Source organism: Polyodon spathula, chromosome 21 (assembly GCF_017654505.1).
Source record: "Polyodon spathula isolate WHYD16114869_AA chromosome 21, ASM1765450v1, whole genome shotgun sequence".
Taxonomy (NCBI): domain Eukaryota; kingdom Metazoa; phylum Chordata; class Actinopteri; order Acipenseriformes; family Polyodontidae; genus Polyodon; species Polyodon spathula.
Window position 1 is genome coordinate 8,687,933 of NC_054554.1, and position 17,500 is coordinate 8,705,432.

General features: G+C 38.8%; 1 protein-coding gene across 1 annotated transcript in view; it reads right to left on the reverse strand.

Moving 5' to 3' along the window:
- LOC121295984 (WW domain-containing oxidoreductase-like) overlaps positions 1-17,500 on the reverse strand; it is a 361,431-nt gene that overhangs the window by 259,018 nt on the left and 84,913 nt on the right. The window contains 1 exon segment of the mRNA XM_041221095.1: positions 9,982-10,070. Within this exon segment, the coding sequence (XP_041077029.1) occupies positions 9,982-10,070 (89 nt within the window).

Here is a 17,500-nt window from a genome sequence, read left to right on the forward strand (position 1 = left end):
ATATTTTTTATTGGTTTAGAAATAATGTATTTAACAAAATAGTTAATTAAGACTAATGTTAAATACCTAAATATGTTTAAAAATGGTTTATACACAAGGTGTAGCTTGTAATTTGTTATATTGAGCTTTAGTTTATGGTGTATTTAATGTAACTTTATGTTACATTTAAAATTGTTTATACAATTTTTTTTTTATAGTCAGTAATTAATATTGTTTATGCTTAAAAGTTTACACATGCTTACTCTTAAAAGTATAAATGTTTATGAAATTAAACATAACATAACATAAATTGGCACCAATGCCTATGATGTTAGCTTTGAAATGTGGAAAATTATCAGGATGTGAGCTATATTTCAAATGGGGGCCTGATGGTGAAAAAACACACACTATCTCTTAGTCCAAGCATTGAGCCATCAAGCCCTCTGTAAAATAGCCTTGTATATTATGGAAAACTGTAATAAAGACAGGAAAAGGAAGGCCATAAATTACCCCTCCTGTTTTAGTGCTGTGCACTTCAGCACTACATCATAAATGTTTCTAAAATATTGTAATAGTGTGGATTCCGACTAGGTTATCACCCTTTAACCTAAAGCAAATTCCCCATCATCTTGAGAGAAACCAACATGTAATTAAGCAAAGTGTTTTTATTCTGACCCAATAATCTTTCCAGGAAGAAAAGTATTGCTTTATATCCACCCATCTATCTATGGCTTCAGCTATTAAGATTGGCTGCAAATTGTCAACGGGCCTATTACCTGGTTTGAATTCCGGTACCACGACAAACACACACACCCACACCATGGTCACCAGTAAGTGCTCTTAGTGCAGGTGGTGAAATACAAGTAATGTGCACAGCAGTGATGTGAAGTCCAGGTTTGGAAACCAGTCCCTTAGCAACAGCTTCTGGATAGTTTAGTTTTACTAGGCAGGCCAAAACAAACAAAACACTCACGGTTAGTACACAGGTTTTTCCAAATAGGTCTTTGTGTAACCATAACACAAGGAACAGATTGCTTGGCCACATCCCCTGATATACCTTGTGTCACGCCCCCTTTGGTAGCAAGTGCAATCGCGTCTCCTCCATGACTGACACATCGCCTACCGCAATAAGGTGCTGACTTCTACTATTGTGGCTTTGCTCCTTTTTTGGATGGCAGACTTCCGACTCACCCTGGAATTAACAGTCAAACCATCCAGTCCAAGGCACACTGTTGTTGTTATACTGTGCCCTCACAGGTCAGGAGAGAGATTGTTGAACTTGGATTCATTCGCTTTCTGTTACAAATTTAATTTTTATATAAGTAGTGTTGATCGACAAGCAGGTCAGTGACATTCACCCCTCGCCACAGCTGTAAATTCATAATCATCAATATGAAAAATCAGACCACAAAAAACTTTACTGAAAGTTGAAGTACAGATAGATGTCTTCATATACCCCTACATTCTCAACAGCTTGAGCTAAATTGCATCTAGAGCAAGTTTAATCCCAATTAGAAAAGCTTTTCTCTAGATATATGTAAAAACGTAGTGTTACATATGGACAAGATACAGACAGACAAGCACGGTTTAAATTAGTATCACAGATAATTTGCAGATTTTCACATTTAAAAATATGTTGTTTGGAGAGAATTCTCAAAGCCCCAAGCAGACATGTATGCACATCACAAAACTAATACACAATTAGACACCAATGGAAATCTCTGCTTGAGAGAGAACCAGGTCTGAATGACAGGGGATATTCAGGTCAGGATAGAGGTAGCTGACACTGTGCCCAAGTGCAGTCAGTTCTAGTTCATTGACCTACCATGAAAAATAAATTTACATATGTGCAAACATTTAAATAAAAAAGCAACACATGTATAATCTTAATAACCAGTTATCAGACATGGTTATATCAGAGCTGCTCCACTTGTGTGGACTTGAGAGAGCCAAATAAACTATTTCCATTTTTTTTATTCTATCAGCAAAAGGTTTAATAGAAAATGTCCCAAACAAGACTTTCACAAGCTGGTGGTCAAATCATTCAATTGAAGAAAAAAAAAAAAAACACAGATTACATTTCACCTGCCAATGACAATGATTTTCTGCGTTTTTTGCCTCAAGATATATGAGCTGTAAGAGTTGAGAAGCCCACTCGACAGCTGCTTGCTACCATTCACACCTGAAAGCTTCGATGTTTTGATGAAAATTAATGTACTCTGACATCCTCTGGGACTCACTGAGCCCCGGGACTAGCTAATGAAGAAATCCAACCTTGCCAGAGAGGTACATGTGGAAGTGCTTCTTTGATTTCAGGAGGTTTCAGAAAAGTGTGGCACAGGTAATGAACCCAGCTAATGGCAGCTTTACCCCAGTGAGTTCCCATGGCAAGCACAGTGCCAAGGATCTGAAATTCTAAGTTCCTAAAAGTGCCATTATTCCTAAATGTTGAGGTCAAGTAGATTAACTGTTGCATTTAAATTCTGGATAAATATTTTTCTATTTGCGCTATACATCACTTTTCAGCTGAACTGTGGACATGCAAAAAGACAAATCTTAGAAACAAGTAGCTAACGTGTTGTGACAGGATGTCGTTTGTGGTGGCGTCAGACCAGAAATGAACACAGCACTGTAAGTGAACTGATGAATGAAATGCGGTTGTTAAAACACTTAACAAACAGAACACGCGGTGGCCAAACAGACAGACAGACAAACAGTGGAGGAACAAAAAACAAGTACCGTGGTGCTTTTCCAGCACTTAGTTGCAATTGCTTATTTTATATATCTCCCCCTCTCACCAGTTCTCCACTCATAAACACACAGCCCTGAATGAGTGAAAACGTGCCCCTTTTGTGCAGCTGTACTGAGACTCGACTGCTAATCAATCATTCAATTGGAATCTCGGTACATCTGCATGTGAACTAATTTGTGTCCTTCCTGTGCTTCTGTACAAATACCCCTTTAATTTGCACGTGAAGTGATTTGTGCCATTCTCGTGTCCAACTACAAATTACACTTTATATCATCTGTGCGCATAACCCACATTATAACCCATGCACTTTATACATAAAAGTAACATTTACACACTACACACAACACAAACCACAAAAATACACACAGGGGCGCGGCATATTGCCACACGTGTGTTTAAATTTAGCAATTATGGCACCTGTTTCTTCCACTTATAGCCCTTCTCCCCCATTGCAGGACACCACTGACACTGAAATAGCGTACCAAGGAATCAAAACATGCTAATTCGCTTAAATATTTCTTAAACACAATAATGCATTTTCTGTATAATACAAAATGACCAAATCTACAGTGAGGGGTCCCTGAGTGGTTTAACTGCTACAGGCACAACTTTGTAGTGTGCCAGGTATGTCAAACAGTCAGGGGAGTGGAGGGTTTGTCCTAGCCATGCAAGGTTGCTGATCTTGACATCAGAAACCACAGGTCTGCTGCTTTTTTGGGTTAGAAAGCAAAATCAGCAGGTGCTGTTTTTCCTCACCACTTTATAGCCTCTATAGCCTACTAGCCAGTTACCCAGTGAGCTGGACACTTGCAGGGCTGGCCTTCATCCTGCAGGGGCCAGTAGTTTGCCGACATTCACTGTTCAGCTCCTGGGTGTAAAGAGGAAATAAACTTGACCTTGTACAGTTAGAAACCACTGATACGATGCATCAACATCTTTAGCACACAGTAATGTAGTAGTAGTAGTAGTAGTAATGACCGACAACAGAGCTCCAGGTTTAGAGGCCAACAAGATTTTCTGTTAGCAAAGGGGCCGACAGCACAATGATCTCTAATCTCAGAAAATGATCTTTTATTCAGAAATCAAATCCTTTGCAATCCCTTGTAACCCCACTAATCCTCCTCTTAACGTTACTCTGCAATGAACTCAAGCTTGGCTGCCTGTCTGTTACTTTTATCCCTAATTTGCCAAGCTTATGAAGAGTTATCGGTGGCCTTGACATGAAAGTGTCTCGTGGGGTCAGCCACCTTCCATGCCCTGCTGATCTGAAGTTCTCATTAATGGGCAGTCACCGGCCTTGTATCCTCTCTCTACTCCACAAGCTCTGTTTTCATATTGGGTCGCTGGGCCATGTAAATGACTTGGGTCCCAGATGGTTTCCAGTTAATGGGTTAATCTTACTCCTATTAAAAGGGATCAAGCTTGATTATTAAACTTATGAGAAAATATTTTGGAGGCAGTGGTACAGGTATATAAACAGTGCGGATTTAAAAAATGTTTTAACCTGTCTTTCTGTAGGCTAGTGAGCCATACCAAGCTTCAATCCTCTAAATGGCCCCACAATACCCAAGGTTGGAGTCTCCTGGAATACACAAAGTTTCCAGAGCTCAACTGTCTTTGGCAGGAGGGTTGCTTTCCCCAGTGAAGTAGCGAGAGGTTTTAATCACGAGAGACGGAAAATAAATACTCATTACCAATTCTTCACCATCAACCGCATGGCTGGTGACCAAGGAGCTGGTTTTGGCACGTAACAGCCAGCCAGGGGCCAGCCTGCAGCTATTTGAGCCCTAATGGTCCCAGCAGGCTAGTCAAGGACCCTGAGTAAGGACAGAGGAACCTTGGCCAGCAGAACAACCCTGAAAGGCAGGACTTTGACAACTCCACATGCCCATTTAAAGTTGACCTAGAAATCATTCTATTAAAAGTTTATTGGCAGTACTAAGGAGTTCACTCCAAACCTACAATATCACAATATACAGCATCTGCACAACAATGTTCCTCCACCAAAAGACTCCAGCTGCAGAACCCTTAAGCTCCAGAACTAAACTCTGGATCTGGAGATTCCAGTGTCTTTTATAGCCTTTCAATAAGAGGTGATGCGTTAAATGCACAGTATGATATTATATCAAAAGCCACCAAAAACACTGAATCTAGTTTGTACTATGTCCAAGTATGGTCAATGGGAATTTTTGCACCCCCTCTATTGCTGCTATAAAATTATAGGACCACAGGTGCTTTAAGCATTCTGCAGACCTACATCATTCATGTGCCTGTTGTTAAAACCATTCAAAATTCAGAGAAAAAAAGAAACTTAGGAAAAATGCTTAAGAAACAAAATGTTTGGCCAGGATTTACTCTCTTCCACTACTAAAAAACCTCACACATTTCTGTCAAAACAGTCTCTTCATCGTCCGCTGGCAAAGACATGCCTCAGGAACTCGCACACAGCCATCCTGTAGGCACAAATTAAATGCACCTGAGTAAATACGGCCAGACTTAGTAAGCCTAGCAAGACATATATATATTATAACTATATATAATAGGATATATATAGATATTTATATATATATATATATATATAATATATCTGTAGATAATATAATTAACCTGTTCTATTTGCTCCTGTTTTAATTTTATCAGATTCAATATCAAAGCTCTTTTAATTTACACTTAATTGACAAATCCCAAAAGCTGGAAAGCCAAATTCTTGCCAACATGACTGAGCTTTAATGTAATAAAACAGAAGATTGTACAACAGTAGGTGTAGTTAATAATGAACTGTTAATGGGATTATAATACACACGTACATTTCACCAGGTAAAAAAAAAAAGTGGTTACATTTTTTTATTGGATTTTATTTGGTCTAGGCTACTTTGGGTGGATGTAATTAGACTACGACCATTATATGCAATACAACTGTCATCTAACTGCACTGTAACCGATTATGCCACTGTGACAGGCTGGCGAGTGGATAGAGGCCCAGAGACAGACTGCAGTTCAAAAAAAATGTTTTTATTATAAATAAAACACAAAAATAAAGTGCACAAGGGCAAAAGAAAAGATCTTTAAAACACAAATAGACAACAAAACTTACAAAAAAAGGTTTCCAGGCTGGGTGATGCCTTCACTGGATTCACAAAATTCAAAAATACAAACAACCAAAAAACCACCAATCTATTTGAACTCCCTCCTCTCAAATGAGAAGTAGAGGCCTCCTTTTATGTCAGGTGGCTGGGCGCTGATTGATCGTTAATTAAGTTAATCGTTTAATCAACTAATCAACCCCAGCCACCTGAACATAATAAACCCAGGCAGGTAGGGGAAATTAACCCCATCCCTGCCAATTTCTAAAAGGCAGAGCTTTGCTCTGCCACAGCCACTATAACACATTGCAGTTCTAGGCACTTATTTTTAAACTACAACTGCAATGCAAAGTGATCCAAAACCCTACAGTGAAGCTAAACTACCAGTTACATTTTGTTGAAGCTACAGTCTAATAGTCTCTTTGTATTTATCCAAATCAATTTTCTGCCATTTACTAGAAAAATGTGATCTTTCTTACTAACTATTGTGTTCTGCGCCACTACATAAATGACAACAACCGGGTGTGCAATTGTAAACTCTGCCCCATTTGCAAATGTGGCAACGTGGCACTTGGTTTTGGGGATTGCTGCATTCATCAAAGCCTGAACTTTGGTGATAACGGGTTACACCGATCCATTTCCGATAATAAATCCCAAATACTGAGTTTCTGCTTTGGCAAATGCACATTTTCTCAAGTTGGCTGTCAGCCAGGCTACCCTTAGAGACTGAAGGACGGCCATGATCCAAACCAAATGCACCTGCCAGGTGGAGCTGTAGATAACCACAGTCAATATACGTTGCTGCATACTCACAATGTGGGTGTAAGACCTGGTCCATCAGTCTCTGAAAGGCAGCAGACGCACCATGTAGCCCAAAAGCTATGGTTATATAGTGGAACAGACCATCAGTCCAAAATGCAGTTCTCTCTCTCGAGCTGCAGGTTAATGGGATCTGCCAGTATCCCTTCATTAGGTCCAAAGTGGAGATGAACCTAGTTGTTCCCGGTCTGTCGAGAAGCTCGTTGTCCCAAGGCATGGGGTAGGTATTGAACTTGTTAGAGTTTACCTTACGAAAATCAACACAGAAGCAGTTGGTGCTGTCCTTTTTGGTGACTATCACAGTTGGACTGCACCACTCACTCCTGGAAGGTTCAATCACCCCAAGTTCAAGCATCGCCTGTACCTCTTTGCTAACGCCATCTTGTCAACTTTCTGGGATCCAGTAAGGTCTTTCTCGCACTGTGACACCTGGAGGAGTGATAATAGCATATTCAACAATGATAGTTCTACCGGGCAAGTCAGAAAAATATAATTCTAAATTAACTTACGCAGCTCTCTTTGCTGATCTGGAAGTAACTCTTCCCCCATTGGAATGTCTCTGATGCTAGGGGCCTCTAGACAGGGGCCTATATCACTCTCTACTTCACCTGGGGCTATAAATAAGGCTTCCCTTGCCTGCCAGGCCTTCAACAAATTAACAAGGTAAATTTTGCGTTCATTTCAGCAATCTGGCTGCTTAATTTCATAATTAACATTTTCTATAGCCAGAATCACCTCATATGGCCCCTGCCATTTAGCACATAGTTTTGATTCTGACATGGGAAGAAGCAACATTACTTTGTCTCCTGGCCGAAAGGTTTGAATGTGTTCATTTTTTACTGTACTGTTGCTCTTGTCTGTGCTGAGCCGATTTTAGGTTGTCCTGTGCCAATCGATCAACCAAATCCAGGCGATCTCCTTCCCCTCTCTCACCAGATCCAGGATGCTATGAGGCTGTAAGCCATACAAGAGCTCGAAGGGGGAGAACCCTGTAGAGCTCTGCAGCACCTCTCTCACAGCCAAAAGGAGGTAGGGAAGAAGCATTGCCCAATGTTTTTGCTCTTGAATCTCAAAACGTCTTAGCATCTGCTTTAAAGTCTGATTAAAACGTTCCAAACCGTCTGCCTGTGGATGATAAACAGAGGTTCGGATGGGACATTGAGTATTTTGTATACTTGTAATCTTTGAGACAAGAAGTTTGTTCCATAGGGGACACCCGAGTGGTGTCCCCTATGGAACGAGCTCCACGCGGATGTGCCCTATAGCCTCGAGATCACAAATTCAAATCCAGGCTATGTCACAGCCAACCGTGACCGGGAGTTCCTAGGGGGCGGCACACAATTGGATGAGTGCTGCCTGGGTAGGGAAGGTTTAGGTCAGCAGTGGAATCTATGGTTCAGCGCGCACCAGTGACCCCTGTGGCTGATAGGGCACCTGTGGGTCTGCAGTGGAGCCCACAGATCTGTGTTGTCCTCCGGCACTATAGGTCTGGTGGCATCGCTGTGGATCTGCACTGCGAAAAAATGATGGATTGGCAGGAGCATGTTTCAGAGGACGCATGCTCCAGCCGCCGTTTCCTGAGTCGGTGGGGGGGTTGCGAGTGGCGAGCCCAGGATACAGATAACAATTGGGCATACTAAACTGGGGAGAAAACCGTGGTAAAAAATTGCCGACAACTTAAAAAAAAAAAAAAGTTGAAGTCAATATCCTTCCGGGTATCGCATTACATAATCTACCATCACTAACATATGCATATACCCGGAATCAGACGGTAGCAAAGGGCCTACAATGTCCATCGCAATGAGTTCGATGGGGGTGGAAATAATCGGCAGTGGGACTAAAGGGTGGGGCGAACTCAACCCGGCTCTACTCGGTGGCAGACTGGGCATGTAGCCACATATCTCAACACATCATTATAAAGTTCTACCCAATTAAATTGAGCCAATATGCATTCCCTAGTTTTATCAACTCCGAGGTGTCCCGAAAAAAGGATGTCATGCGCAAGCCTCATAACCTCGGACTGATAAGACTAGGGAATCATTATTTATGTTACAGGTTGTCTTGTGCCCATGGCAGGGTTCACCCTATATAACAATTGCCCTTGTATAAGAAAATGTGGCACAGGTGTCGTTGTCCATCAACAGTAGGGCAATGAAGGTCACTCTTGAAATCAGGACTTGAATCTAAAAATCAGGATTAAGGATGTGTTGCAGTAAGAATACCTATGTTAAGAAAGGGGAACAAGACTAAAGGGCTAAAATATGCATAAGAACACAGAAGTTGGACTATGAAACAACGGTCAAAGGAGCTTGTGCCTTCTGCCAGTTCTGTTGTCAATTCAACACTTCCCTTCTTTCTATTCCTTAAGGATATTATCTTATATATATATATATATATATATATATATATATATATATATATATATCATATATATATAATACATATATATATATATCTATTATATAATATATCATATCAACGATCCAGTCTGGCTCATCATACTATCTTGCTTTTTGGGTCTTCCAGTCCTGGGTTTGTCAATTACAGATGATGTTTCTCTGTACTTGTTGATTATGCTTCAATACCACACCTTGAAAATCAAGTGATGCGAGCTATTTCACTCAATGTTTTTCCCTCATGCAAGTCAAGGTGGTTATTATAGTAGAAAACACTAGTGGAGGCTTTGAGTAAATTGTTGATGCCCATAATGCATCAGAGTAGAAAATTGCAACATGTCTAAGACTTTTGCACAGCAGTGTATATTTCGCGTCGATAGAATATATATAGTAATATTATTATTATATGCTATATATATATATCATATATATATATATATATATATATATATATATATATATATATATATATAATATATATATATATATATATATATATATTATATATATATATAAGCTATATTCATAATATATATAGCTAAAACGTTGGGCAGACTGAGCCGGAGCTAATATCTATATATATAATATATATATATATATATATATATATATTTATATATATATATTATATATATATATATATATATATATATATATATATATATAGACACACACACATTTCAATTAAACGTATAATATTGTGGGAAGAACATTGATCTACAGGGTTCAAAGGTTCAGCACACAAATGATGTCACATTTTCTTTAATTAGAATGTATACTTAACCTGCACCAGGTGCACTAAGCATTCCCTTAATGGTTATTGTGATAGTTCCTCTAAGGATATTAATTGACTAAACAGTACTGGTTGACTTCTGGGGGATGACATTCAAATCCAACACACATTCACAGATATGCAGTAAACCCCATGGCCATTAGGGATATTGTCACTTACAGATTTTTGGACTTGAATGCCTCTGTAAACTCCTGCACGCTGCGTAGAGAAGCTAGGTCAAGGGTCATGGCTTCCACCTTGGCGTTGTGCTGCGGGAAAACAAATCAAACACACACAAATTACTATCCGAGTACCCCGAGCTCGGGGGAGATCACATTTCATTAACTTGAGTGTAAGTTCACACCTGCTTGTTTTTTAAAACTCCTAGGGAGCAGTGTTTGCAATTAAAAGACAGAACCAGACAATGGTAAAATATTACAGTATTATATTCCATATGTACGGAATATATAGACATTGTTTAAAGGTGTAAGGGGAAAATACGTTTTTTTTTTTTTACTGCACAATTGGCTAATAAATGTTTTCCGTGCATTGGGCAGTAAGTCATTTTGGTGAAATAATAACTAATCTATAACCATCACGAATTGACTGATTTAAGGAACACAAGTAATTTAGCAACCAAACAGTGTTGAAATCACAGAAAAAACATGTGCCTGATCCCCAACCTTTAACCTCAAGAGTATACAGTACATCTGATGGAATTCACTGTCACATTGTGTGGCAGGCTGGCGAGTGGAAAGAGGCCCAGAGACAGACTGCAGTTAAAAAAAAAATACAAATTTTATTATAAATAACACAAAATAAACATGCGCAAGGGCAAAATAAAAATCGTTAAACACAAAAAGAAAGACAACAAAACTTACAAAAATAAGGTTTCCAGGCTGGGCAATGCCTTCACTGGATACACCAACACCAACACCAACACCAACACCAACACCAACACCAACACCAACACCAACACCAACACCAACACCAACACCAACACCAACACCAACACCAACACCAACACCAACACCAACACCAACACCAACACCAACACCAACACCAACACCAACACCAACACCAACCTGCTTCCTCAGCTCCCTCCTCCTCAATGAGGAAGCAGAGGCCTCCTTTTATGTCAGGTGGCTGGGTGCTGATTGATCGTTAATTAACCTAATTAACTAATCAACCCCAGCCACCTGAACATAATAAACCCAGGCAGGTAGGGGAAATTAACCCCATCCCTGCCAATTTAAAAAGGGCAGAGCTTTGCTCTGCCATACATTTGCATTCTGCTTTACATTTGAGCGACAGACTACAGTATTTACTGTATGTGAATGATCTATTCAACATTAAAAAGCATTGATAATAGGAGAAGAAAATGCAAAAAAAAAATGCACAGGTACCTCACTGTCTATAGCACTAGTTAACAATGACACACTTTGGCCAAATCATTAGGTTCAACATATTTTATGGTGGTAATTTAGATGCAGTAATTACACCTGTCTGACCTTGAGGTACTTTATCATTCAAAGGTAAATGAAGCTGAATATCTTTGAACTGGTAGCGCACATTGCTTTCAGAGTTACATGTACAGTAAACATATAGTCTTTCAGAGAATTTCAAACCAAAATAAACATGAAGAAACCCCAAATTATACATAAGTTTTCCAAGGAATCTTCTCTTAACTATCTTTTGAGAAAGAGATACTCTATGTAAACTATCAACCAAACAGTTTGAGAAGTTACCAGTAAGGTAGGAAACTGAAATAACAAAATGTTTAACCATTCTGGTTTGAACCACGGTATGCGTTGCCTGCAGCACAGCTATGTACTTATTTAATTTAGAATCACCACACACAGCTTAGAATATAACATTTGTTTTCATGCAAGCACGTTAGTGGTTCAGCGGTACCCATTTCCAAACTGCAAAGTATCTGCATGTGAGGGTGCTCACTTTTTATTAGGCCCTGGTTTAGGAACGACAATAGTAAAGACTGGATTCCTAGCTCTGAAAGATTATGAGTAAGTGAACTGAAAGAGGAAGAAATATAAAAAGCACCCTCTGTCATAACATTTATAATGGCATATAAAAAAGCTAACATATATGACATATTACTGAAGCAAAATCCATACGATAAAGAGCCTTTTAGCATTTGTTATAGTTTAAGAGCAGCAGACTCAAAAGCTCTTATACGTTCTTTACAAATACTGCTTTACAACTATGTTCAAAAGAGGTGGTGATTTTACAATTCCTATTTTGTGACCAATTGGATTTACCTGAGAAATGAAATCAATCATTGAAGAACAGTACTGTATAGCGGAATTCCACCTAAAATAATAAACATTTTAAAACAAATGTGACATATTCACAGCATATCAAATGTAACTAAAACTCTTTTCAGTCCCTACAACGCCAAACAGGCAACCTGCTTAACTGTTAAAAAAATTAGCAAGTAGAATACTTTAAAGAACAACTCTGGGAACTAAAGGAAATTGTGTATTCCCACGGCTCCAGCTTGAAATCAAGCAGGTGACCAACAGAAAAGCCACCACATAAAAGCCGTGTAAAGAAATCCAATGGGGTCCCACTTTACATCACTGCGTGGCACAAGGCGAGCATTAGTTATGTCTTGGCTTATAGGGGATGGGGTAGGTCACTTTTAAAGGTACCAGAGTTTCCTCTTCAAAAGACCATTCTGATTTAGTAATACTGCCTTGGAGCCTGATCTTGTCAGGAAAAACAGAATTATGTTTGCTGTTTGCAGATTTGCAGTTTTAACATTGCCCTACAAAAAATAAAAAACACATATGTATTAATGGGTGAAAAACAATATTAAACAGCACCTTATTGTTTTCTCTGGGCATACTAACCATCAATAGCAAAATCTGTAGAACTAAACCATCTATAATTCTATAATGGGCCGGGAACACTCAACTCATTCTGTAGTTGTGTATGAGGCTTGACACACCCTTAATAAGTAGTTCCTTCCTTCAGAATGTCTTACAAACAGACACACTGAGAAAGGTGGTGGTGGGTTGACAACCCTACAATCCCACTTTGGGCTAAATAAAGCCCTGAACCAGCCAGACACATAATTCAAACTCTCAAAAAGATTTAAGAATACTGAGCCCAGCAAACAAGTATTGTGCTGGTATTGAACCAGCATGCGTAGCAATTGCGTTATTATTATTATTATTATTATTATTATTTTGTTCTACTCTTTCTCTCTCTTATGCACCTCCTTGCTGTACACCTAACCCTGTGTGTGTGAAACAGACATTCCATTATACAGCTGTGCCAAGACTCTATTGCTAATCAATCATTCAACTCGCGGTCGTCTTCGAACCCACTACCATTTGCAGCCGATTACACATTGGTGTACAGACATGTGATCTGCCCCTACTTTGACCAACTGTCTTTGGCTAACCCTCAATCACCTCCACCTGTGTTCCCCAAACACTTTTGTCAAGACACCTGTGTACAGCTGTACTGAGACTCTATTGCTAATCAATCATTCACTCCGCACAGTCTGCACGTGGACTAATTGTGCACTTCCCGTGCCCCCATACAAATACCCATTTTAATCTGCACGTGAAGTGATTGTGCAATCCCTGTGCTGAAATACAATTATGCATTTTACATCACCTGTGCTACATAACCCACTACATTAAATAATTTAACAAACAACATGAAACACACCACATACCACATAAAACGCAAAATACGCCCAGGGCACCCTGCCACACACTCTCACCATGATTAATAATCCACTGGTGGCCATTAGTACACATGATTAATAGTACATAGATGGGAACCACTTAACAGAGGAGTGGTACAAGCAATCAAATTTTACTACGATTGTACTAAGATCTGTGGTCGCCACTGTTTTTTTTTTTTTTATTATTATTATTATTTTTTTAATATCATGATGTTGCCAACGCTGTGGTTAGGTCTTCCCCAAAGGAGCTTGTCTGCTCCTGTTACCATGAAGCACGTTTAGCAGTGCTTAGAGATATTTTATTTGTGTTTAAATGTGGCATTATAACAGAACAGCCCATCTAAAACACAAAATGATTCAACATTGAAGACAAAAAATAAAGAAAACTGTAACTCTGATATAGCATACATTACACTGGACATGAAAAGTACTGTACAGTAAAACATTTTGTGTCTTGTAATGAACTTAAGGATACTGTGTCCCTGTCCAGTGTTTCCTTACACTCTGTTAGATTTTCTTTACCTTTCTCAGTTACAGTTGATGCATGTCCAGTATTTTAACTGTATATACATATATAGAAATAGAGGCAAAGAGAAAGCCTCTATGTACCTTATGTCTGGAAATTAAACTCAAGATTAATAATTGCTGCTGAGATGCCTGCTTCTTCGAGCTCAATGGCTCCACCTGGAGATGCTTAAGCAGACAAACATGCAAGACTTCTTCAAACCTCAGTTTTTAAAATTACATGCAGAAGCTCATTTCTATGGTAATTTATACACTGCTTTTTATATCAATAAGAAATTGTGTACTTTTCCCCATTTGTTCTTCGTGAGGTGGCAAATGGCGGTACCCAAGTCTGACAGTATAACGAGAAAGTTTTTATTGGAGGAAATCCTTTTGCTGTTGGTGGACAGTTAGTGAGTCTATAGGTATTATGGATGTCTATTAAAGGGTGGAGTGTGCAGAATAATTAAAAAGGACAATGTTAGGAAATACGATTGGACTGGTGCACTGTGGAAACTGGACATCCCTTGACTCTTGCATCTGCACAGAACCAGGGATGTCAGTATAGTGAAAGGGCTGATAAATCTGGAGACTGTTACAGGCAGAACTCCAGGATTAAGAGCCCTGGCATCTGAGAGCTCACAGATCCCGCACAATCAACCCCTCACTTCATATATCACTGCACTCGGTTCACCAGACCTGAAAAAGGAAACTTCACACCGACCAAAATGAATCTCATTCCAAGCATTGATGTAAATAATGTCTTTGGAAGTGCTATCTTAGTAGAATGTATTTTTGTAAGACATGCTGTATTCGGCATATATGCACAAATCCAGAACCTGCAACTCTGAGCTCTGTTCACCAGAGCATTTAAAGACTCCAGAATGTTGTGGCCAATTTAACAATTTACAAATATTTATTTAATGACTCAAAACTTACTTCAATAAATAACTCACCTTTGTAAATACAAATAATGAAAGGATTGATGCTGTCTTGCATGATAATCTAAACTGAAGCAGATCTCAATAAACTCACTATTTTAACTCCCAGGGATGATTTATGGACCCACTTACTAACCTGACTAAATACAGTATATATATAAAAAAAAAAAAGAAATACTGTGAAATGAGGTGTCCATGATAGAGCAGGCTTATGAGCTTAAGGGTGATGTTATTGAGATCTGCAGCTGTTTAGACCCCTTGCTGGCAAATGTGAAATCTGAAGATCAGTGGTGTTCTTTTTTTATGTGTGGTTTTCTTTTCACATTACTATATTGTCCATTACAAATGTAGTTTTCAAAGTATGTTATGCACTAATAAATAATAGCATATTAAAGTTAAAACATAAATACCAAAAGGCAATAACAAATCAAATACTGTATAGTTTAATTATACAGTACCACCACTTTTATTCACATGTATTATACAAATGTTTACAAGAGGTAAACGAATGTGTCACCTAATTCTATGTACTTAATCTTAATTTCTGAAAAGTTTTTTGTGGACTGGATACCCAAAATATAATTGTTTCAGGAAAATATAGGTTGTTCCCATGACATTTTATGGCTTGCATTAAAAAAAATAAGTTTATACTTTTCAAGCTTTCCCTGACACAGGTTGTCCTAATCTTCCTAAATTTTAGTTTCTTAAAGGTGCAGACAAGCAGTGCGCTTAAAACATTCATCCTTTAAAAATGAAAAAGGAGGCTTCAGTTCTGGCTGTATTTACAAAGTCACAAATTATGCTTCATGCTGCATGAAGACAAAAAGATCTTGCTAAATGTCATGTGACATCCCGTCCCCCCGTCCCCCCCGTCCCCGTCCAAGGAAGGCCACAAGATTTATTATCTACAGCATGAAAAAATAGGACTACATTTGACACAGAGTAATAAGGGTTCAGGAGGTCTGGAGCTGAGGTTCTGGGCAACTCAGACTCCCTGGGGACTACTGACCTCGAGACCAAAGTACACTGCTATTAAAAATAAGCTACATGCTTATAACACTGCAATATAATGGTAAACTGGGCTGTGTCAGAACTGCTCTATGTGATTTTGTGTGCTACTTCTTCAAATCAAGTTAAGGAAATAGTACAGTGACAAAGGCAATTTGAGATAGACAGTTAAACAGAAGAGCAAGAACTCTACTTGGCAGAATAAAGGAGAAAGCTTTATACGATAGGTGTCGGCAAAGGATTTCATCTCATGCAATAACGTGTAGTCAGTTTTTTTTTTTTTTTTTTTTGTGGAGTAAATTAGGTTTTACCAATTTCATACTGACTAACCATCAACTTCATATTTGATATTTCCCCACTGTACACCTCCTATGTATAAAGCACCCAAGGTATTATTTAAATTGAAGCAATACAATCGCCTTTGTGACAGTATTGATCATATTATTGTAATAGTTAAAAATATTAGATTAAAATGGAAAAAACAACACGGAGGTAGGCATCAGCAAAACCTTTGCATATTATGTTTATGGTACAACGGTTTTAGATAAGAACTTAGCATTCTGGAATGTTCAACGATTTATGAAGAAGTTAAAATAATCACAAATTAACTTTTTTTTTCACAAATAATTCACTCCACTTATGAAGTGGGGCTTTGCAATGTAAAAAAACTGAACAGTGTTTTGCCGCCACCTATTGAATACACTGCAGCATTAAACTTTGCAGCGCAACTTCCTGTGTGGGATTCCGTAGGCACGTTGTAACTTTTTCAATGGCTACGACTATATATAATTAGAATGAAAACATGTTTGATTGGAATGCCTACATATTAGTACTTAGTAGAGCATGCGCTAATCATTCTAAAACATTACTTACAAGTCACTCCAGTTTGGTAAGGGTCATTCCAAAGCGCAGACATTTCTTTTGTAACGATAAGACTCGAGTATAAAAGCCACCTGTGTACAAAAGGCAGTATTTCTCAGCCAGGCTGGTCTGTGTGAACTGGAATAAATGTAACCAGTTTCAGCTTCAATTAATTATGTGCAGTGTGTAACTGTATAACTTGCTTTCATTGCTATCAAAAGTATTGCAAAAAGGACACTAGCTCTAAATCATTCTGCTGGGCCCTATGTCAAGAGAATTCCAACCCCCACTCCTACATGGAGATATGTATTCCAATTCAGGCACCTACAGACGTGCATTAGGGAAGCTTGTGAAAGAAGAAAGCCTACCACATACAAATATTCTTTCCAAAACAACAGTAACAACTGACAACAAAATTCAACGTATGTACATGAACAGTCCCATTAAGTGCTTGTGGTTATTTTGAATGTAATACTTACAGTACCTCCTTGACGCCAGCTCTGTCATGCATTGTCAAACTTTATTTCCAATGCCCACGCTAACAGTATGCACCACAACAAACGGGAGTGATTGTAAAGAGAACTACATTTCACAGGTCTATGGATTCATTGGACGGGGGATCTCAGTCAGGCTGCCTAATGGCAGGAGGAAATGACCCATGAAA